Raw genomic sequence first — 23,635 nt, forward strand, 5'->3', positions numbered from 1 at the left:
CATGTCCATAATCCCTCCTATTTCTTTTCCCAAAGAAAGTTAGGATTTTTTTCTCTTAAAAAAACAAAACAAAACAAAAAAACAAAAACACCCTTACCTTCTGTCTTAAATTTGATATTAAATATCCATTCCAGGGCAGAAGAGTGGTAAGCACTAGGCATTGGGGATTAAGTGACTTGCCCAGAGACACCTAGGTAGGAAGGATCTGAGGCCAAATTTGAATCCAAGACTTTCTGTTTCTAGGCCTGGTCCTCTATCAACTACTTCACCTTCCTGTCCCAGCAGTTCTATTAAGGTAACCGGAAACTATTCCCCGAAGATAATTTTCTCCCATGTGCTGCCTGGGCCTGTGAGTCTCAGAGGAAGGTCTGCTCTCCATGTATGCTATAAACTGGCTATAAGACTTTATTCAACATCTCACTTCATTATCTTTTTTTTTTTTTGGGCATAAAAATAAAACACATTTATTCTGAATCTTGGTGAAATGTTGCTAAGTACTAGATAATGTTTCTAAACAAGTTTGTTTAAAAACTTCATGCTTCTTGTTGTTCAGTCATTTGCAGCTGTGTTCGACTCCCTGTGACCTTGTTTGGGGTTTTCTTGGCAAAGATACTGGATGGGTTTTCTATTTCTTTCTCCAGGCTTTTTACATATGAGGAAACTGAGTCAAATAGGGTTAAGTGAGTCACCAGAGGTCAAATTTGAACTCAAAACTGGCATTCTATCTGGTGTGCCACCTAGCTAATATTAAAAACATTGGGCGAATTCTTCCTAAAATATAAAGTTATTATTTTGAAGAGATGATGCTATACAGAGAATTGTTTCTGGTATCAGAAACAATTTTGTTTCCAATATTTGAGTTTCATCTTTTTTTTTTTTTACATTTAAACATTTATTAATATTCATTTTTAACATGGTTACATGATTCATGCTCCTACTTTCCCCTTCACCCCCCGCACTCCCCCCACCCATGGCCGACGCACATTTCCACTGGTTTTGTCATGTGTCCTTGATCAAGACCTATTTCCAAATTGTTGGTAGTTGCATTGGTGTGGTATCACTTCATTATCTTAAAAAACGAACTTAAATTAGTTAAATTAACTTAAAAAACTAAACTGGAACCCCGCTCCCCCAGCCCAAACAAAACAAAACTTCAACTTTCTCAAGATCCAAGGTTACATGGAAGAGGCTTGAAAAGATAAACTATGGTCGACTTATAGTTGGAAGTGTAAAAAAGTAGGCCCTTGGCAGAGTTATCTGGTCTTTTGGATTGGCTGAAGACCTAGGACTCATTTCTGGTGAATTCACTTTCTCCCCTTTCTCCCCAATCAAACCACTGCTGTACACAAAAAGCCCTTAAATAAATGACTGTCAGCTTCTTATTGAATGCCAACATGTTAATTAATCATCATTCTCTTTCCAAAGTCTCTTGGTCAAAACTTCCCAAAGCAAGTGATAAAGAGTAACAATTAAAAATCTTCACAAATTCAGACTGGTCTGTCCCCATCATTAGGAAATGCATGTATTCCAAAGGCTTAAGCCTCTTCCCATCTTTTATTTCTTGACTTTTGAGTCTTCTTCCTACCTTGTTCATTACACGCCCCCTCCTTAAGGACCCCCCCCCATCCTTCTAGTCATTGCAGCCTGAAACCCCAGCATTATCCCTGATACTTCTGATCCAATCATGTGAATAAAGCACAGTCCCATCTTTATCACATCTCTTAACTATAGCTTTTCTCTCAACTCAAAGTCACTACCTTCACTGCCTCATCTAGATTTACTGCTTTAGCCTCCTAATAGCTTTTTCCTGCCTCATGTCTCTCTCCATTCTAATTCAACCTCTTGGATACAACTGCAAGTGTTATTTTCAAAGATGGTCTGTTTTCATGGAAAGCAAAATTAATCAAAAATTCATATTTTCTCTTCCACAGATATCTTAGGGTTCATAGTTTTTAAAAATGTTTTTTTTTCAATTACATGTAAAAACAAAATTTTAAACTTCTCTACCATCCCTTAAAATTTTTTTTCTGAGCAAAATTCTCTCCCTCCCCTCAAATGGGCAAGTAATCTGACACAGATTTGACATGTGCAATTACGTAAACCATTCTTTCAGAATTAGTAGTCATTTTGGGGAAGAGACCTCATGGTCCATGTATCAAGACCTGGGAGCTAATTGTTTTGATGCAAATGACAATGAGAACCAGTAACATTAAACTACAAGTAAAGACAGTAAAATAATTTTAAAAAATTATTCTTTCTTTAAGTCATAATTTCTTTTAGATCAGGCATAATTTTATTTCAGGCTATAGGTTCATGGCTCTGAACAAATCTGCAAGGCTAATCTAAACTAATTCATAAAAAAAAAAAAAAAAGAGGAACTAGGAATCTTGTCGTGAAATTGAAATTACTTTATGATTTCACTATCACTAGTGATCTGAAGCGGCTGCAATGGTCCTACCAGAATATATGGAAATAAAAATTCACCACTAAACCTCCCCTGAAAGTAAAAAGAAAAATCACCCATTCAAGTTGGCAACCCTAACCCCTTTCTAGTGCCAATTAGGCAAATTTAAAAAGTAACATTTCAAACATATACATAAACATATGCATGGGGGTACACTAGGAATTTATTTGAATATTCTTCCCCCCCCTTAAGCCATGATGTATATATGAAGAGTGATCTCTTACCTTAGACATCTTCAGTGAAGCTCAGTTATCTGTAATAAAAATTTTAAATTACTACCATTTGGATTACAAGAAAGGGCTACTAAGACATTATTTCCCCATAGATTATGGACTGTATTAAGGATATAGTAAAATTCAACAGAAATATCACAGATTCTGGATTCAGAAGAACCAACTCTGAATTCTAGATACAACACTTACTATGGCTCTGTGATCCAGAGAAAGTCATTTAACTTCTGAGATGGCTTTCACTAACCTCCCCCATTGAGTTAAGACCATTAGTCTGTGATTATAAATGTGAAATATCAAATACTTCTTGGACCTTTAAACAATACTAACATTCTTAAAAAAAAAACAATATGACTTCTAAATTCTCCCTCCTGTTTCTTCCCCATTGGCTGAGAATCTGCTCACTTCACTCTGCATTTCATAAGGGGTTCCTGTTTTTCTGAAATCCTCCCCCATATTATTACTTATAGCACAATAGTATTCCCTCACACTCAGTTACTACAAGTTGTCCAGCCCTTCCTTTCTTGATGAGCATCCCTTCAATTTCCAATTCTTTGCTACTACAAAAAGAGCTGCTTATCCATATTTTGTACAAATGGGTCCTTTCCCCTTTTGGGATCTCTTTGAGCAGTAGCACTCAAAGTAGTAGAGTAGTACATACTAGTAGTGGCATTGCTGGGTCAAAGGGCATGCAGTTTTACAGAGCTTTGGGAATAGTTCCATGTTGTTTTCCAGAATGGTTGGACCAGTTAACAATCCACTAGCAGGGCATTAGTATGTTCCTATTTTCTCACATTGCCTCCAGAATTTGTCATTTCCCTTTTCTTCTGTGCTAGCCAATCTGATATAAGTGCGAGGTGCTACCTCGGAGTTGTTCGTTTTCTGTAATATAAGTGATTTAAAGCTTTTTCATGTGACAGATAGTTTTGGTTTCTCCTGAAAACCTCCTATTCATATTCTTTGTAATTTATCAATCAGACAATGGTTCTTGACTTCCTTCCTTATGGATTTGAGAAACAAGGCACTTCTTTTTCTTTCATCCAATCAAACCACTGCTTTAATCACTTTCTTTTACCTACATAATAATCTAGTGTCCTTGCCAGGAACCCATCAAGCCAATTAGTCAAACATTTATTAAATGCCTACTATGCGCCAGGCACTAGGGTACAAAATACAAATTATGAAATGATCTTTACTAACAAAGAATTTACATTTGAGTGGAGGAGGCCACAAGTACATAATGAAATACAAATATACACAGAGTAGTTTGGGAGGAAGGGTTCTAGTAGTTGGCAGGCATCAGCAAAGACTTGACAACAAAGATAGTGGGTAAGCTGTGCCTTAAAGGCGAGATGGGTTCTGTGAGGTAGGACAGCCCAGTGGCCACAGAGAGAAACGGCCACTCTAAATTGAAGAGTGCAGGAATGTCCAATGAGTCTAGAAAGGGAGTTGGGGTCAGGTTGGCAATAAAGCTTTTGGAGTCAATGATGCTGGGGAGTGTCCTGATCAGACGTCAACATGCCAGAAACTGCTCTGAAAGCAGTGTGGAAAATGAATTGGATGAAAGATGAATCGGAGTGAGGAGGGACTAAGCCAGAGAAGCCATGGAAGAGGCTATGGCAATAATTTAGCTGAGTGGTAACAAGAGCCTGCGCTAGTGTGGTGGCCATGCCTGTGGAGTAAGGGAGCCAGGGAGACAGCAGAATGCTGTTTCATAGAAAGCAGGAAGTCTGGAAGGGGGAGGGAGAGAGAAGATAATGAGCTCCATTTTGGAAGTGTTGTGCCTGAAATGCCCAGCAGGTGACCAGTGAGCCCAGAGTTCCAGAATCGGGCTCTGACATCGATCAGCACTTAGATCCGCTGGACTATACGGATCCTGCAGTGGCCACAGGACAGGCAGCACTGGGCAGTAGTGCTGGATCCAGCACTCAGTTTGTGGATACTGCTCTAGGCACAAAGATAATGGGGAAACACAGAAAAGACTAAAGCGACTAGTGGAAATTGGGGCAGGGGTGGGTGAGACAATGGTTTCTGGAATATTTGGAATTCTGAACACAATTTTTAGGACCCTCTGAAGCTTCTGGACAGCTGATGGATCAGAATAGTCCATCTTCCACAGAATAATTTATACCAGTGATGAGCAAACTACAGGCTGCGGGCCAGATGCAGCCCCTAGCCCAACATTATTCCTAATCTGACCAATACAACGAATAGGATACAATACAATGAAACTTCCAAAGCGTTGTCTTAGAAACAGATTGACAGAGGAGCATTTCCTTTCCTTTGGCCCCTCTTTAAAAAGTTTGCCAATCACTGGTTTATACCATCTAAAGACAGCCCTTTTCTAATTGGACTGGCTAACTTGAGGCAGTAAGCAAAAGGTGTAATAAAACCAGTAACCAAGGCCAGTCCTTCATTCCGCCCTCTGAAGGGAGACTGGGTTGAAAATTATTTTTTCTAAGTGTCTACTTGAGACCAAATCTTTTCCTGCTTCTGGCCTCTGTGGTGTTGGTGCCTCAGCCGGATCAACTACCTACTAAGCCAAAAATGCTCAGTTCTCTACCAACATTGTCCCAGTCAGTGTACTATGTCCAGTACTTGTCATTACTCAGAGCTATTGACCTCCTCAGCAGGCAGCTGGGGGCACAAAGGATCCAGTAATGGACAGTCCTGGAGACAGGAAGATGTGAGTTCAAATCTTATCTCAGATTTTTATTAGCTGTGTGACCCAAGGTAAGTCCCTTATCTTCTACCAGGCATCTTTCCCTAGTCTATAAAATGGAGCTAAGAACAACTACCTAATAGGGTGGTTGTGAAAATAACATAAATGCTTAGCAAACCTTAAAGTGCTCTAGATAGGTGAACTCTCAGGAGGAGGAGGAGAAACCTTACAATTAAAATTAAAGCAGCTCATTCCTGATCCAGTCAAGCAGCAGATACCAGGAATAACAGTAGTTTCTTTTCTTCCTTTTAAAATGTTTCCCTTCTGTCTAAGAATCGATGCCAAGTATCAGTTCCAAGGCAGAAGAGAAGGGCTAGACAAAGGGGTTAAGTGACATGTCCAAGGTCACCCAGCTAGAAAGCACTAGAGGCCAGATTTGAAGCCAGGACCTCCCTCCAGTCCTATACCTGGAATGATAGCTGTTTCATATAAGTTTAACCACCCCAAAATATTTGCTACAATAAGCCTGAATAAAACCCCAGTACTTGATATACTTGCCAGATGGAGGGAAATGAAGGAGATAGGCAGGATCTTTGGGGGGGTATATAAACTTGTACAATCTCCCAAAGGAGGATGGACAATGATGGATCCTATGGAGGATAAAGTTTCAGGAAAGTTTCCCAAAGGGCCTAAGCAAAGTCATTCCAAGTGCACAAGAACAAAAAGGAGAAAAGCGTTAAAGGACAATGAAGATGATTAAAACAAAAATGATTTTCCTCTTCAAGGACGTGGAACCATTTCTTCTGGACTCTCTTTCAGGCCACAGCCCAAGATGTGTTTGTAGAAAAAAAGAATGTTTCTAGAGAGAACAAAGAGAAAAGCAGATGAACTAGACCAAGTACACGGAGAACCAGGCCTGAGAGAGGTCAATATTCAAGGTATCTGAAGGAGATGAAGGAAGGAAAAAGTATTTATCAAATAATAACTGTGGGTCTAGCACTGTGCTAAATGATGGGGGCAAAAAGACAAAACAGTTCCTGCCTTCAAGGAGCATCTATTCTAACATGGAGAGGTAACACATAATGGGGAATGACGGCCAGGGAGGGATATGCCATGAAGATTTATAGGAGAATAGACTAACACAAGGTTTTCAGGAGCAATGACATGAGCCGATGTGCTTTGGAAGGGGAGGGCATGAAAGTCATTGGGGAAGAAAAATCCTGGACCTTATTAATAATTTTAAAAGGGCTAAGAAAACAACTATCAACCCATCCAAAATCCTGATGCCTCATTGAAGGAGGAATAGGGAACAGCAAGCTTGTCATTCTGCACAAGGCAGAGCAGCCTATTACAAAACAGTTCTCCCATCCATAAATCAAAATTGGGACAGAAGAAAGACAACTCTATTCAATGGCACTGATCATCATAAGAGAGATGTGTATTGTCAACCAAAGGCTCCGCAAGGACATGGAGGATGTGCAGAGAAGTCCAGATTGAAGGTTCTCCAGACGCTATTTGCTGATGACATTGTGTTAGTTAAATTAAAATGACTCCAATGTGCCTATGGAAGACTGTCTTTTTAATGTCACCATCCTACTTGGGGTATTTGGTGTCACATAAGAGTCTCCAAAGAATTAAAAACGAATATTAAACAGAAGACAAAGAGAGATGCTCAGAAGGTATGAACAGCCTGCAAAATCTGACAGGCAAAAAAAATGTCATCAAAGAATCACCCGATGACAGAAGATGGTCTGATCATGTGATAAGAGATGGCAGGCAGACAGTGCTCTGAGTGGTGTCTTGGTAGCAACAGAGAGCAAGCAATGTCTCTAGGTTGGGTATTAAATACCTTCACGATTCGCTATAACTGAAATCCTACAGAGAATGGCTGGTTTGGGTCCTTCCTAGTCAAAATTGTAGAAGAGTATTTTATTTTTTTGAAAAAAATTTTTCCATGGTTACACGATTCATGTTCTTGCTCCCCCCTCCCCCTCCCAGCCTCCAGTAGCTGACATACATTTCCACTGGTTTCTTCCTGTGTCATCCATCAAGACCTATTTCCATATTATTGATAATTGTTCTAGGGTGGTCATTAAGAATCTACATCCTAATTGTGTCCGCATCAACCCATGTGTTCAAGCAGTTGTTTTTCTTCTGTGTTTCCACTCCTGTAGTTCTTCCTCTGAATGTGGGTAGCGTCCTTTCCATAAATCCCTCAGAATTGTCCTGGGTCATTGCATTGCTGCTAGTAGAGAAGTCCATTACATTCGATTTTACCACAGTGTATCCATCTCTGTGTACAATGTTCTCCTGGTTCTGCTCCCTTCACTCTGCATCAGTTCATGGAGGTCTTCCCAGTTCACATGGAATTCCTCCAGTTCATTATTCCTTTGAGCACAATAGTATTCCATCACCAGTATATACCACAATTTATTCTGCCATTCCCCAATTGAAGGGCATCCCCTCGTTTTCCAATTTTTTGCCACCACAAAGAGCACAGCTAGAAATATTTTTGTACAAGTCTTTCCCCCTATGATCTCTTTGGGGTACAAACCCAGCAGTGGTATGACTGGCTCAAAGGGCAGGAAGTCTTTTATCTCTCTTTGGGCATAGTTCCAAATTGCCAACCAGAATGGTTGGATCAATTCATAACTCTACCAGCAATGCATTAATGTCCCAATTTTGCCACATCCCCTTCAACATTCATTACTCTCCCCTGCTGTCATTTTAGCCAATCTGCTGGGTGTGAGGTGATACCTCAGAATCTTTTTGATTTGCATTTCTCTAATTATTAGAGATTTAGAACACTTTCTCATGTGCTTATTGATAGTTTGGATTTATCTGAAAATTGCCTATTCATGTTGGAAGGGAATTTTAGACAGAAATTGAGTGTTATAGTCAAGAATTTGCTTTTGGTTCATCAATAGAATTCCCTTACAAAGTAAGCTTCTGTTCTTATGGAAGAGAGCTGAGACTTGTTCAGAGGATAGAACAGGGAGCAAAGAGTGGAAGTTGGACAATTTTCCTAAGGATTAGAGGAGTTCTCATCCTGAGGCTAGGATCTTAAAAAAAATATATTGTGATAACTTTATATTTCAACATAATTGGTTTCCTCTGTGTTTTAAATTTAAATTCTAGGGTCGCAGAGTCAAGGCAGTAAAATGATAGGAAACAGTGCAGCAGTTCCTCTGATAAGACCTAGAAAATGAGCTGGACAGAATCCTGATGGAAATCCAGAAGTAGCAAGGGGTGAGGTCTTTGTCCAGGCCAGCTCTGCATAAACAAACAGACAAGGAGGGCTGGGGATATGGCAGATGGTGGGGATAGAAACCCACTATGGGGATCATTTTTTCATCTAAGAGGCGGCTCTGCCTGAGGGCAGGTGGAGTCCTCTGCCCACTGATGGTCCTATTTTGAAGAATGAAGGTACAGTGAGGAGGGGACCTGCACACAGGGTTGCTATTCCCAGGCAGAAAGGCCCTGGGCTGTGTCTGAAGGAAGGAGAAAGTTCAGAAGCGGGCAGTAGCAACAGTTGTGGTAGGCACGCATGGCTTTGACTCCAGAAGCAAAGCAGGTTCTCACTTTCAAAGTTTAACCCAATCTGTAGAGGAACAAACAGGGTGGGAATTCCAGATCAAAGGGGAGCCCACTGCCACTTTGATAAGATGGAGCTTTCCAGTTGACTGACCAGTGGGGGAGAGGTCAGCAGTAGCAGCAGTTGATTTATGCTCAGACCCAAACCCAGGTCAGGAGCACAAAGAGTTCAGAGTAGGAGGCAGCACACAGACTTTGCCCTGGATCAGGCCACTTTGGGAGCACTAAACACCAGCTTGTCCCCAAGATCCTCCAAAAGCACAACACAGTACCTCAACAGGAACAGGAAGGAGACAGCCCAGATATTCTCTCTACAAGTGGGGCAGGGAATAGCTCTAACATCAAGCCCAGAGTTGGGAAGAAAGGAGCTCTGAGCTAATGATGCTGGGGATACTCAAAACACCAATGCAGAAGAGAATGACCCCAAAAAATCTACAAGCCAAGCTTTGGATAAAAACACAGCACAGGCAAAAATGCAAAGAGAAACAGGGAAGAGTCAAAAATTTTTTTTAAGTAAATGGAACCGGGGGGACAGACTTGAGGAAAAAACTGGAAAAGATATGAGCCATATTAGAAAGAATTGGAAAGGTTAACAGTTGGCACAAGAGACAAAACCTTGCTCAAGTAACAAATTCTCTAAAAATGTGAATGAACCAAAAAGAAGCCAGTGACTCTGTGAGGCAACAAGTAATATTAGAACAAAGCCAAAAGGCTGAGAAATAGAAGAAAATGTTAAAACAGCTGATATTCATATTGAGGAGAAAAAATTAAGAACAAAAAGAAGCCCAAGACCAAAAACAGAGCCTAAATATTTTGTTTTAAGAAATCTTAAAAGAAAACTGCTCAAATCTCTTAGAACCAGACAGTAAAGTGGAAATAGGAAGAAGCCACCAAAACCACTATATGAAAACTCCCAGGAATAGTACAATCAAAACCCAGAGCTGCTAGGTCAAAGAAAAAATACTGCCAATTTCCAGAAAGAAAAAAAAAATCCAAATCCTGAGGAGCCACAGTCAGAATCACATATAATTTAGAAGTCATTATGATAAAAGAATAAAGAGCTTGGAATGATATTCCGGGAGACAAAGATGCTAGGCTTACAGCCAAGAATAGCTTATCTAGCACAACTAATGCCATAGATGGGGGAAAAAAAGGATATTTAACAAAATAGAGAACTTCCATGAATTCCTGAAGATCAGAGCTTTGGAAAATCTTTGAAATCCAAATACAAGAGTAAAGAGAAACAAACAGGTAACATGAATTAACAATAAAGAACTAAAAGATAAACTGCTCTCACTCAGATGTAGGGATATGGAACTATGCTACCACATTTATGTTGTCATCAGGGTTCATAGAGGCAGCCCAATTAGAAAAGATTTGGGAATGGTTCTGTTGGATCTTGATGATCTCAGGAGAAGACAGAAAGAGAGGTGAAGAGGAATACACTGAGGGGTGGGGAAGGGAAAAGGTTAGGGAGAATTATCTCATATATTCAGGGTACACAAGTAGACATCTACATAACAAGGAGGAAGCTAACTCCTGAGCCTCATTCTCATCTGAGCTGGTCCAAAAAAGGAAAGACTACGAAGCCACACACAAAGCTAGGTATAGAAACACATTTTACTCAAAAGTGAAAAAGAGAGAAAGGAATGGGGAAATTAAGAGCAAATGATTGAGGCTCTATAAAAATATTCATAAAGTAAGCAAAGTATATCATATATAAATGTGATAGAATACTATTGTGCTACTCTTTTCAGTATAAAGTCAATGAGGATTCCAGAGGAGCAGTGACAAAATAAATACATTCCTGATAGAGGTGAAGAACTTGGAATGCAGAACATCAAAAATGTTTCCAGGATATGGCCAATGTGGAAATTTGTTTTTATTGACTATATATATACATGTTTGTAATGGGTTCTATTTTTCTCATGGGGGGGGAGAAGGGGAAGAGGAAGGTGACTTGGACCCAGATGAGAAGGTCTTGGCTGATTAAAACTATGAAAATTTAGGAATTCCAATGAACACAATGACCAACGAAACACAACCTCCCCACCCCCAACATTATTCTGAGAAGAGGTCCATAGGCTTCACCAAATCATTAGCTTATCTCCAGAAGTCGAAGTTTCCTCCAATGAAGGTCTTCAAGCAAAGATTTGATAAGGATTTGTTAAATGTTACAGAGCAGTGATGGACAAACTACAGCCTGTGGGCCAGATGCGGCCCCTTGAAATGTTCTATCCACAGCATCTGAGAACACAATGAGTAGGATACAATACAATGAAACTTCGAAAGAGTTGCCTTAGAAACAGAGCATTTCCTTTCCTTTGGACTCTCTTTAAAAAGTTTGCCCAGCACTGTTACAGAGGATTTTTGCTCAGATGTGTTGGATTAGATAGCCTCTGAGGTCCCCTTCAATTTTGAGATCTCCCTCTTTTTAAAAAATGAATTAAGGGGGCAGCTGGGTAGCTCAGTGGATTGAGAGCCAGGCCTAGAGATGGGAGGTCCTAGGTTCAAATCTAGCCTCAGACACTTCCCAGCTGTGTGACCCTGGGCAAGTCACTTGACCCCTGTTGCCTACCCTTACTGCTCTTCTGCCTTGGAGCCAATACACAATAATGACTCCAAGACGGAAGGTGAGGGTTAAAAAAAAAAAGAATTAACATTTATTGTTTTCCTTATTAAAGCTACAATAAAAAGTTATAACTGAATTGTTGCCCTTTCTTCTTCTCCTCTCTTCCTAGCTCAAAGTGCTTACATTTCTTATGTTCTAGAGGTGGGTGCAACATAGCACAATTTTTTTGTGGTCTTGTTTGGCTACTACAGCGGAGGCTCTCCTGAGCTGAGGGGGAATCCTTGCCATTCCTGTACTGGGTCACTTTGTGTGTTTGCAGTGAGGTTTATGCAGTTGGGGGGCATGTGCAGCCACCCCTCTGTCAGCTTGGAAGGCCAATACTGATCTATTATCTACACATTCTGGACAGCCTCTTCCAACTGGCATTTATCACATTTGAATATGCTTTATGCTCAATCTGTATACAACTACTCTCGCCTAGATCTAAGGTGGGGGACTGTCTTGCCTCTCTCTTGCCCTCCAGCAGTACTCAACACATCCGGCTTGGGCTCATTTCTTCTCAAAACAAAACTCAGATAACGACTGTGCCTTCTAGGACCTGGAGCTTAAAGCCAAAGCCAGACTAGATCCTTCCCACACCAATCTCTGGCATGTGAGCTGTGCAATTTCCTAGTGCTCTGCTCTCATCAGGGAGTCCCTTCATTCAAAATCCTGCTTGGTCCTTGTAGTTCACAACTCTTTCAGGGTGTGCTATTCACCACAATCAGGCTTTGACTTCATCTCAAACCAAGGACTCTTCTTCACATACTCTACATTCTCAGCACATTACTGGTGACTGACCTAATTTCCATCCTCTCCTTTGCTTTTGTCTCTGCTACCCCTCAAAGCTGGCAGGAGCTGCGGATGCCACTTAATCCAACCTGTCCGGGGAGAGGCTGTTCTAAAACAGGCCTCGTAAACGGAGATTCAGTCTCTGAAAACCTCCAAGGAGGGCGGCCCATCACCTTCCCACAACAGCCTATTTTAGGTCGGGCAAAGCTCTAATCATCTGGCCTGTACGGGACTTTCTGCCACTCCCCCTCACTGTTCTTCCTGAGGTCTCCTGGAGCCAAGCAGAACAAGCCCAGGGGTCCTTTTAATAACTAACCTTTCTATGGGTTTCACAGCTTCCCATGCATACCAAACCTTTCCATGACAACTGTTCTCACACCCTCCCTAGCTTCCCTGTCAAACTCTCAGATGGTCAATCATCCTTGTGATACTCTTCTGGCTGCAGGCCAGGCTGGGCTGGAAGAGCACCGAGTGTTCCAGAGGTGGACAGATGAGGGTGGAGTGGAGTAAAAGGGTCACTTCTCTTGTTCTGGACACCACTGCCCCGATGATCCATCTAGGATTGAATTAAGGGTTCTTTGGCTGTCATATCACATGGTGGAACCATGATGAGCTTGCCATGTAATAGGCGTCTTTGAACTGTTGTCTCACCATGTTCTACTCAGCCTGTATTTCTGAAACCTTTTAAAAATAATTACACATACAGTTCTACACTTATCCAGATAGGCCCCTGAGCTGTTTGCCAAGCTTTCTGTCATCTACAAATTGGACTAGCATGCCACCTGAATCATCAGTGCTGAATGCACAGACAGATCAGGAGAAAACCCTTTCCCTCCAAGAGGACAGAGCTCTGGCCACTCATTCTCAATTTATCTAAGATCTATCATCAGCGAGGGCATGTCTGTCTTTTCATAAATGCATGTATATCGTCCCCCCCCAAAGCAATGTCCTGATGGTTCAGTCACACAGGAGTCTAGCAGAACTTTCTGTGGCTCCCAGGCCAGTTTTGCCTGTCAGAATCCCTCCCCTCTGTCAGGTTCCAATTCTGGGGTCTGCTGAAAAGTATTCCTCTCCTGTGCTTGTTCATAGCATGGATCTCCCATAGTATGATTATTGGAGGCAAGAGGGTGCAGTTTATCTCTGCATACCAGTGTCTTGTATACAGACAGGTCTTTACTGCATGTTTGCTAAACTTAAATCGGGAAGCCCAGGCCAGACTAGAGTGATTTTAGTACACTGGCAAACAGTTTACCACAATTTAAAGAGGTCCTGAGGGTCAGAAACAAAATGGTTTCAGGAGGTCCTACTTTCTACCTCACGAATTTAGAGGCTCAAGTTTAGTAATACGTGCAATCACTCTGCAAACCTTTGTACAGCACAGAAGCTCTTTTTATTGGTACCTCCATGTCTGAGCTGGTAGATAGATTCATGCCCAAGAGAACAAATGACATGGCATCTCTATAGCCCCTTACTTCCCCCTCCTGAGTGTTAAATCTGCCCTAAAAGTTGTCAGACAACTCTTATTCTACTTTCCCATCCTAAAGAGACTCAAGAGTTCTGAGCTCCAAAGTTTAGCATTGTATGTCAGATACCGGATTGCTAAATATTGATATTTAGTATCCTACACTTGTATAAACCCTAGTTTTTGATAACCTAGAGTTATAGCTACTTCTTCTGTCCTTTATGTGAACTGTGGATGAGGGGGAAAACCCTGCTGACAAATCAGAAAGGGAATTTTTCAAAATGGTCAGAAATAATCTAAAGTTTCTGATAACACTTTCAATCCTAGAGCCCCTGAAAATTCATAAAATCTCCAAATAAAAAAGCCCTAAAGTCATTTAATATAAGGAGATAGTGGGATGTGTACATCTTTAAATGAAGACCTCAAAACAAATTTTGGTAAAATAAAAGAGATATGGTATTATTTCTTGATACAGAAAATTAATAGCTCACGCAGTATCCCATCTTATACAGAGGTTTTCTCCATCCACTCTGTAACTCAAAATGCTAGCCTCCTGGTCTTCCTCCTCCAACCTCAAGCTCAGTAGCTGGCTCACAGTATTCCTCTTCAAACCAAACTTTGGCCTTTTACTAGGAAACTTCATTAATATGTGCCCTGTCCCTTTGAAACTTTTTGACTTTCCAGTTTCTTAAGTTCCCACGACCCCTGTCTCAGTCACAGCTAGAGACATTCTGACCATCACCAATCATCCTACCTTCGTGCATCCCAAACTCTGAAAACTGTCGGAACACAAATTCCCATCCTTCCCTCCCCCACTCCTCCTAAATCAAATGTTCCCCCTCCAAGTCTTTCCACTTCTATGCACTAAGCCAGCCACTAATCCTTCGTATGTCGGGGCCACAAATCTTGGCTCTGATGGATCCATCAGACATCCTCTGACGGCGGCTTCCTTGTCCGATATTCCTAGGGTCCACCTATTCTGATCGACTGACACCCGTTGAGCCTGACCACGGTGCCCCCACAGCGTTTCCTCTAGACTATATTTCGGGCCACGCACCGAGCCTAAAGCTTTCCTGCCTGTCTGCATCCAAGCCATTCCCGACCACGGTCCTCCCACAGTGTTTTTACTCTAGACTATTTCTGGCTTCCCACTGAGCCTCAAGCTTTCCTGCATCCAGTTCCTCAGTCTAGGCGTCTCTCCCAGCAGCCCGTGAATCGGCCGCACACCCTGGGCGCTTCACGAGTGCTCCCCAGGAGAGGCCCTCAGGGTTCCGATTCCTCCGCACAGCTCTGGGACCATTCTCCAAGGCCTCGGGTATCCGGGGACAGCCTCCTTTTGGAGCCAGGACCCTTCCGCGGTGTCAGTCGTCTTCTAGTCCCGGGTCCCTCCAATTCCCAGTCCCCGGCGGGGGGCCCCAAAAGCCCGCCCACAATTCGCGGCACACCCCGATCCCTCAACCCTAAACCACCGCTAAGTTCCTCGGGCTGCCCGGGGTCGGCCCATGCCGGCGCTCCGGGCCACAAGGGCTGAGCCAGCCGCCGCCTCCGACGGACCCTCGAGCCACCGAAGACCCTAAACTGGTCTGGGCTCGCAGACATCCCGCGGGGATGGGCTCTGGGACACCCACCAGGAACCAAAGACCCACGCGGGGTACAAGGAACAAGGGCGGCTTCCCCGCCCCCACTCCCGGCCGTAACTGATTGTGAGAAAAGGGGGCGAGGGAGGGGCCGGAAGTTGCTCCCAGCCACCCCTCCCCCACCCGCGGCCCCCGCGGCCCCTCCCCAGGGTCCCCTCCTCGTCCCCCTCCTCCAGGCCCTGAGCAAGCAAAGACAGACTGGGCTGGGCCCAGGCGGCCTAGACCCACGGCCGCTCTGGGAAGAGAAGGGGGGCCGGCGTGGAGGAGCCGCAGGCGGCCCGAGGGTATTACTCACCGCGCGGGACCAAGCGAAAAAGCAAAGGAACAACCAGCAAAGCGGTGGAGTCGGCTATCTGACCCAGCCCAGCTGCGCCCGCGAGAGCGCAGCTCCACGCACGCCCGACGTACGGAAGCACGCAAACGCGTGCACGGCCCTCCCGGCCCAAGCCCCGCCCATCAACTTTCCCTCCCCTCTCTCTCTCTCTGCCCCGCCCTTTCCCCCCCCTCCTTGGAAGAGGTAGGCGGCCCGTGCGCAGGCGCGGGCCACGCGGTTTCCCTCCGCTTCTCCCCCCCCTTTGCTTCCCGCCCCCCGCGCAGGCGCCGTGCCCCTCCCGCGGTGGCTGGCCATAAAGAGGCTTGGGGGTCAAGCGTAGCCTCTTCTCCTTTACCAAGATGGCGGCTCGCTCCTGCTTCGACACAGCCCCCACCGTATGAGCTGGATCTCCCTGCGCTGAGAGAGTAGAGAAGGTAACTCTAGGGGAGCAGAGGAGAGAGGAGGCCGGCGCCTCCGCTCGGGGCCCCGACGGACTGCTTTTCGGAGGGGACGGGCAAGGAGGACAGGGGACGGCCAGAGTGGGGCGCCCCAGCCGGCTGCTGCCTCCTCCGGGAACATGGCGGCAGCAGCGAGCCGGCCCTACGCTCAGGGGGGGGCGGAGGGCGTCGGGCGGGGCCGCTCTAGCCGCGGCTGCGGAGCGCTCTGTGGCCAGAGGCCGGCTGCCATTGGCCCGGGGCCGGTCACGTGGTAGCGGCGGAGTCTCTCGGCCCTCCGCGAGTGGTCTAGGCGCCCCCCAGGGGACTCTGGGGCCTGAGGGCGGGACTAATCCTCCTGGTCTCAGTTTCCCCATCTGAGGCCGACCCAGTGGCTACTGGGCCTGAGCTCTGCTTCAAAGTCCCCTCCCAGTTTCAGCGTCCCCATCTGGGAAATGGGGCCAGCAGGATGTCCTGGGGGCCGTGGTGTGGGACAGGGGTTGTCCCTTGGAGTAGCTACAATAAAGAGAACTGGGAACACAGCTTACTGTCACGGAGCCTGTACTGCCGCATCCCGGGCGCTGTGCCAGGCACCGGGGCCTCCCTTAGTATTACCCCCGTTCTACAGTCGGGGAAACTGAGCCCTGCAGGTCCGGGCCCTTCTTCAGCTCCCCACAGTGAGTTGGTATCCCAACCAGGCACCCCGTGTGGGAGAGGGAACAAGAAAGAGGGCAGAGCATGTAATAGACATGTCAACCTTAAAGCAGTGGTGAATGTCACCCGAGAACGTTAGAGAGGCGGGTCAGACATGTCAGCCTTAAAAAGCTGGTTAATGTTCCCTGCCCTGGTAGCAAACTGGTAGGAACAAGAGAGAGGCCAGAGCATGTAATAGATATGTCGGCTTCAAAGTGCTCATTAATGTCATGTGCTCTGGTAGGTTCCAGAAGCCAGAGGTATGTAATAGACATGTGCCCAGTCTGAAGACTTGAAGCCTTGGTTAATATCCTTTGCTCCGGTATATTTCAGAGGCCCCCCCAGGCTGAGAGTGCTCCAGGGCCTTGGGCCTCCTCCCTCCTTGGCAGATTTCGATTTCCCCCTTTTTTGTTTTCCTGGTTAAACATGTTCAGGTAACAAGCCTTCCCCCGGTTGGCCATGCCTACCCTTGGACAGCTCAGTCTGTATCCCTGACTGCTGGGACAAGCGCTCCTGGGCCTTTGGGGCTGCCTGGCCCACCGGGTTGTGCCTGCATAGCTTGTCCTAGTTGTGTTCCCTTCATACACGATTCTATCTTCTTTTTGGAGGGGGGTGGGGTGGGGGTCCCTGGGGCCACAGCCGGCTCGAGGGGAGGGGGGAGCCTCTTCTGGTCTGTAAGAAGCTGCTCAGCAGCCTCTCTGAATGCGGCTCTTTCCTTCTTTCCATGGACTTTGCAGGCGGCCCTGGCAGTGGTCAGTTTGTCCAGCACTTCCTGGCTAAGAGGGACTCTGTTAAACAGTGGGAGTCCGTCAGCTGACGGATCCCCTTCTGCGTCTTGTGCAAGTGCGGGGAATGCCAAGGGGGCTGGCTCACGGCCTGATGGGGAGACTGCATGTATGTAGGCAGGAGAAGACTGGATCCGCCGCCTGGGAAATCAGAATCGGGAAGCCTGGGGAAAGGCTTCCTGTAAAAGGGGAGGTCAGGAGGTGCAGCAGCCGGGCCCCCAGGGCATGGAGCCAGGCAGTCATGTTGGGGAGAGACCTGTGAGAAAGGGCTTTGAATGCCAAGCAAAGGGTTTCTCTTTGGTCCTGGAGGCAGCAGGGGCCCCTGGAGTTTACCAAGTAGGGGAGACCTGCCTTTTGGGGGCATCCCTGGTGAGTGGAGTGGGGAGAGCCTGAGGCATGAGGTGGGGCATGGATGCCTTGGCACCATGTTGAATATGGGGAGGCGATGAGGGACTGGGAGGCTGGTGGTCAGTGGGGAGGGGAATGAGCTGGGAATTGGACATAATGAGTCCGAGATGCCTGTGGGACATCTGGCAGGCCACTGGGTCAGCGGCGAGATCGGGCCAGGGCTGGTGGGCCTGAGAGTCAACGCCGTATCCCTGGAAGCTGGGGAGATCACCCAGTGACATGGTGGAGAAGAAGGGAAGAGGGTCCAGGCCAGAACCCTGGGGGACACCTCCAGGGAGAGGCTATGATCCAGAGGAGGCGGAAGGGAGGGCCAGACCAGTGAGGAGAGAGCCAGCGCAGCCCTCCGGCTCAGGCTTCGCAGAGCTTGGGGAGAAGGCAGTGAGAAGGCCTTCGGCCCTTCGCTGGCCTTGGAAGGAGTGGCTCCTCTCCTCCGGCTCCCCACCAGCCTCACAGTCTTTGGGATTTCAGTAGTTATCCTCCTCACAGTGCCTTTCCTTTTTCCTAGTGATACTTCTTATATTAAACGCTGTATGAGGAGGAGTTGGGTGGCTCAGTGGGCAGAGAGCCAGGCCTGGAGCCAGGCGGTCCTGGATTCAATTCTGGTGGCAGATGCTTCCTGGCCGTGTGACCCTGGGCAAGTCCCATCACCTCCATTCTTGCTCCTCTGCCTTAGAATGGATCCTTAGCATCCATTCTAGGACAGAAGGTTTGAGAAGGAAAATGAGTTTGGCCCAGTGCCCAGCGATGCTCTTTCTCCCATGGCCGCACTCCCCCTCGCCAGCCATCCGTCCCTCCGAGTCGGTGACTCCGTGGCCTCTCCAGTGCCTCGGCCTGAGAGCCCTCAGCCGGGAGATGCCCACAGCCCTAGGCTCCCCACAGGGCCAGGCCTAGTCTTTTCTGCCCGACACGCTGGGTTCTGCCTGACTGGAACTGGGCATCTCAGACAGTTTTCAAACGCGGCGCGTCCAGAACTCCTGCCTTCTCCTACCCTGGCGCTTCTCTGTCAGGCCATCCTGTGTCCTCGCTCCCAGTCACCACAGGCGGCCTGGACACCCCTCCTCTCGACCCATCTCCCCTGGACCCCCCGTCCCTCTCAGGGCCCCTGGTGCCAGGACCTTTGCTACAGCAGGGCCCGTCCTCAGGCTCCCTCAGCCCCAACTCTGGAGGCCTCCAGTCTAATAGAAACTCCCGAGGGGCTTTCAGAGTACTCCCAGCCAGGCTGGCCAGGACACCGGACCCCCAGTCCCAGGCCCTTCCCCTGCCGGAGCCTCCACCCTGTGCTCTCTGGGAGCTGCTCCAAGGCCTTTCTAATCAGAGTGTGTATGGGACAGTCCGGACAGCACCTGAGAGGGCTGGCATCACCTCTGGGATATGACCCAGGCCTCCCTGCACACCCACCCTTGGGACCTGACAATGCCTGGCCTTGTCTTCCTGCCGACCAGGGCTGCAGGGATCCTGCCTTCTTCCTCCTGCTGACCAGAAGCCCTCCATGGGGCTAGGATCTGGCTGTTCAGTCTAAAGCTAGTAGTGCTTACCTGCTGTGGTGGGTGTGGGTTCGAATCCTTCCCACGTTTCTTCAGTGAAAGGAAATAAATTTCGGCTTCTCAAGTACTTGTCTCGCCGTTCATGATTCCTGCATTTCCTTCCCTTCTCAGAAGGGCCCAGCCTGTTGGAGAGAGATCTCTCTGAAGCTTCTTGGGAAGGAGGGCTGCCTGGCTGGCCCTGGGGCTCCTTGGAGAACAGCCCAGACAGCTTTGAAGGATTTCTTTCTGGAGCCTTGACCCCCGGGGATCGCTCTTTGGGATGGCAGCTGCCCTGGAGCTCACCTTGATGCCGCTGGGGGACTGGAGGGGGTGAGCCTCAGACCAGGCACAGAGCCCTCGTCCAGTTGGAATGCGGGATTTGAAGCAGGCGCCCTGGCCCTTAGGCCAGTTCTTGGGTGGCCTTGCCGGGCAGCCCCTTCCCCATGTGCTAGCTGCTCACTGGCTGGATCTTTCCCCCGACCCGTGGGCCCCTCGTGGGCAGCCCGATGACCCTTGCTAGGGGGTGAGGACACCCAGGCAGCTTTGCTTCCCCGGCACGTGTCCTCTCGTCCTCTCGAGGCGGCTTTTAGTTCTTTGTGTTTTGGGCCTCTTCCACAGTCAGGTCGAATCTCTGGGATTTCTTCTCAGAATCGTGTTTTTAAATACTTGGGATTAGAAAGGAAACCAATTCTATTGAGATACACATATTAAGAAAACCAAACCAAACCAAACCCTGACCTTCTGTTTGGGGATCAGTCCTGTGTATTGGTTCTAAGGCAGAATTGCTCTAAGGCCAGATTTGAACCCAGGACTTCCTGTCTCTTGGCCTGGCTCTCTGTCCGCAGAGCTCCTTCGCTGCCCCCAAAATACATATTTTTAAGACTTAAGTCCCTGGTCCCTGGCCTGGATAGCTTCTCTGGGTTTCATAAAGGCTTTGGGGCCATCTCCCTCTTGGTGGTGGTAGTGCTCCTGCCTGCTTACGCAGCCCTCGCAGGCGGTCTGGGAGCTGGGGCCCTCCTGCTCTCATCCTCCCTTCCCTGCCCCAGAACTGCCCACAGGGTTCCGAGTTTGACCGTGCTGCAAGAGTGGCAGTGAATGGATGTGGGAGGCCAATGGCGGAGTCTGAGGGAGGAGGGCCCGGAGGGCCTGGACCCCCGGTAGTCGGTGGCTCGGCTGACAGCCCTGAGGAGTGGACATTAAGTTGAATAACAGACAAGTGTCCAGTCACAGACCCTGCTGACCCCGGTCCAGGCTGGGAGTGGAGGGTCAGCCCCATTGGCTCAGGAGCAGCCGTTCCGGCTGGTGCCATCTTTGGACGTTCAGGAGTCTGGCCTGGGGCTTGGGGGCCAGCACGGGCCTGACCTGCCTCGGATGCTCGTTTACGGCTCCCTCACGGGAAGGTCTGACGGCTCCAGGAGCCGCTCCCGGCCTCAGCTCTTGGGGAGCCTAGTGGCCCGGCTTGCTCTCCTTGGGCCTCGGAGCCCAGAAACATGAGCGTGGGGAGAGGCCGGTGGCAGCCCCCCATGACGGGAAGGAAAGGGCCTCTGAGGAGCCCAGGCTGGGCCATTCATCGTTCCTCACCCCTCCGTGTTTACAAAGTGCTCTCCATCTCGGCAGCCCGGGAAGAAGGCCATTGTGGTCCCCATTTTGCTGCCAACTTGCTGGGGATCTCTCAGCTACGAGGCATCTGAGGACCCGAACTCAGATCTTGCCAACTCCCAGGCCCAGCATGGTCCTCTGGGCCACCAACCTTCCTCTCTTTCTTGATGCCCCAATCAGGAGCCTTTCTGGCCCCGAGGCTGTGCCGCCCTTCGCCCATCCTCACCCAGAGAAGCAGCAGGACTCAGTGAGCCCAGAAGGGCGCTGGCGGCGGGCCTCGGGCTGTTTGCAGGGGGCGGCTTCTGTCCGTTGGCACCCATTCTCTGGGCCACCCGCCCTCCTTTCTTCCATTGCTTTCTCCTCTCTGTGTCCCAGGGCCTGGCGCAGGGGAGCTCTGCCAAGGGCCGGCCCAGGGTGGATGCAGGGCACTAACAGACTCTGCCACCTCCAGGTACTCCCCGGCTGTGTGTGGGGACCTGTGCTGGGTGCTGGTCCTCTACTGCTGCCTTCAGCCTCCCTGAGCTGGGCCAGTGGTCACCAGCAGCGTCCCATGCCCACTCCTCCTCTTCCTCCTTGGCTGCTTTTGCCTCCAGTTGTTGGAATTCAGTCTTTCTCTTGGGATCTGGAGTGATGCTTATTCCTAATTTTTTTAACTCGTTGAGGAATGATCCAGCTTAGTCTTCCAGGTTTGGGTTAGTTTCCTTTATTTCTGTTACCAGATTCTTAAATCAGAGCTAGGCAATGCAAAGATCCCTCCTCTCCTCCCCTATTCAATCATTTCCTTCCTCCCTCTCTTCCTTTTTCCTTCCCAAGAGCAGTAAGGGTTAGGCAGTGGGGGAAGTGACTTGCCCAGGGTCACACAGTGTGTAGTGTCTGAGGCCAGATTTGATCCCAGGACCTCCCATCTTTAGGCCTGCTTTTCTGCCCCCCAATCAATGGTTTTCCACTTTGACTTGTTACGTTGATTTTATTTGCACAAAAAAGTTTCATTTGAGGAAAATCTTTTTTTCATAATGAGAGCTGCCCAAGTAGCATATGATACATTCTCTATGGTCAGCTCCCTGGTGCTGACCATCTTCAGAGGCCGGATGCAGCTCCTCGTTGGGGCTGTTCTAGGAGAGATTCTTCCGGATGGGACCAAGCGACCTTTCAAGCCTTGGCTTGGCTTGGCGGACCAGGGGCGGGGCGGCGAGCCTGGGGATTCCTCTCCCCTGCTCTCTCAGGCCCAGCATGTTTGAAGGGTTCCTGTGTTTATAGAATAGTGGAAGAAAGGATTCTGCTCCCCAACTTGTCCGCCGATCGAAAGACAAGAACCTGGCCACGTGGGCTCCCCTCTGGGCAGCTCTCTAAGATCCAGAGAAGGGACAGATGCTTTGGGAGTGCTGGCCCCACTCCGCCTGAGCTCCCTCACTCCGGGAGATAATAGGCCTGGGCCAGCAAACTGGGGGGCCTTAGGATTCCCCCCCCCTCCCCCAGACCTCTCAGGTGGGCTGATTTGTTGGATCCAGGCAGTGTGCCATCTGGATTTCCCCATAAGTGGGGAGGAGATGGACAGAATCACTAGGGAGCAGCCTTTTCACTATGTGGGGCCTGTGAAGCGAAAGGGATTGCTAATGCCCCTGACTCTAGTCAAGAGACATTTCTGAGGATAAGAAACCACATTTTGGGGGTGAAAGTTTAGGATTATGGGATTATTATTATTATCATTATTATCATTATTATTATTATTATTATTTAGAGCCGAGAGGAAACTCCACGTGCTAGGTAGGACCCTAGACTAAATCATGAAGGATCTCAGAATAACATAGTTAATATAATAACTGTTATCTGCCTTTAGATAGTGCTTTAAAGTTTGCAAAGCTGTTCATCCATTTTACAGATGAGGAAACACGCAGGCAGAGGTGAAGCGCCCAGCTGGGCTCAGCCCGTTGTTCTGTTTGAGGCTGATTCCAGGCCGGGGCGCCCTCTCTTCTCCCCCCTCTGTCTTCTCTTCCCCAGGAGGGCTCTTCCTGTGCCATCTTGGCCAGCTGGCTCTTCCCTTGGATGGATGAATCGTTTGCCATCGTTTTTCTGAGAACTCTGTGCATCTCCCCTGGCTGCTTCTCCGTCATTAGCATCTGACCATAGACTGCTCCTCTGTGACGTGTTCTCAGGCCACCAAGGGGCCCTGGTTCCGTGTCGTGTCCGGGGCGCGGGGGGAAGCTGGCAGCCTGGAAGGACTCTTTCTCAGACACATGAAGCCCCTCCTCTGTTGGGGGATCAAAGACAAAAGAAGACCCTCCATTCTCCTGGAAGGAGGAAGACCAGGGCAGCCTCCATCTCTCCTTTGTCCTTCCGCAGGCCTCAAGGGGCTGTGGAGGCTGCTTTGTTTTTGAGGGTTCTGGGGCAGGACCCCTGAACTAGCTCCAAGTACCCAGGGCGCTCTCTT

The 23,635-nt window shown here is 47.9% G+C and overlaps 2 protein-coding genes across 2 annotated transcripts in view; one reads left to right on the forward strand and one right to left on the reverse strand.

The window, feature by feature from the left end:
- SEPTIN2 (septin 2) overlaps positions 1–15,814 on the reverse strand; it is a 33,652-nt gene extending 17,838 nt beyond the window's left edge. The window contains exons 1-2 of the mRNA XM_044670897.1: positions 15,748–15,814; positions 2,689–2,717 (exon numbers count right to left, since the gene is read on the reverse strand). Of these exons, the coding sequence (XP_044526832.1) occupies positions 2,689–2,697 (9 nt within the window). The 5' untranslated portion in view covers positions 2,698–2,717; positions 15,748–15,814. The remainder of the gene's footprint in view (positions 1–2,688; positions 2,718–15,747) is intronic.
- Positions 15,815–16,118: 304 nt separating this feature from the next.
- The window catches only part of LOC123242802 (high density lipoprotein binding protein), a 97,521-nt gene continuing 90,004 nt past the window's right edge, over positions 16,119–23,635 (forward strand). The window contains exon 1 of the mRNA XM_044670894.1: positions 16,119–16,199. The gene's annotated coding sequence lies outside the window, so the exon portion shown is untranslated. The remainder of the gene's footprint in view (positions 16,200–23,635) is intronic.

The sequence above is a fragment of the Gracilinanus agilis genome, chromosome 3 (assembly GCF_016433145.1).
Source record: "Gracilinanus agilis isolate LMUSP501 chromosome 3, AgileGrace, whole genome shotgun sequence".
Classification (NCBI taxonomy): Eukaryota; Metazoa; Chordata; class Mammalia; order Didelphimorphia; family Didelphidae; genus Gracilinanus; species Gracilinanus agilis.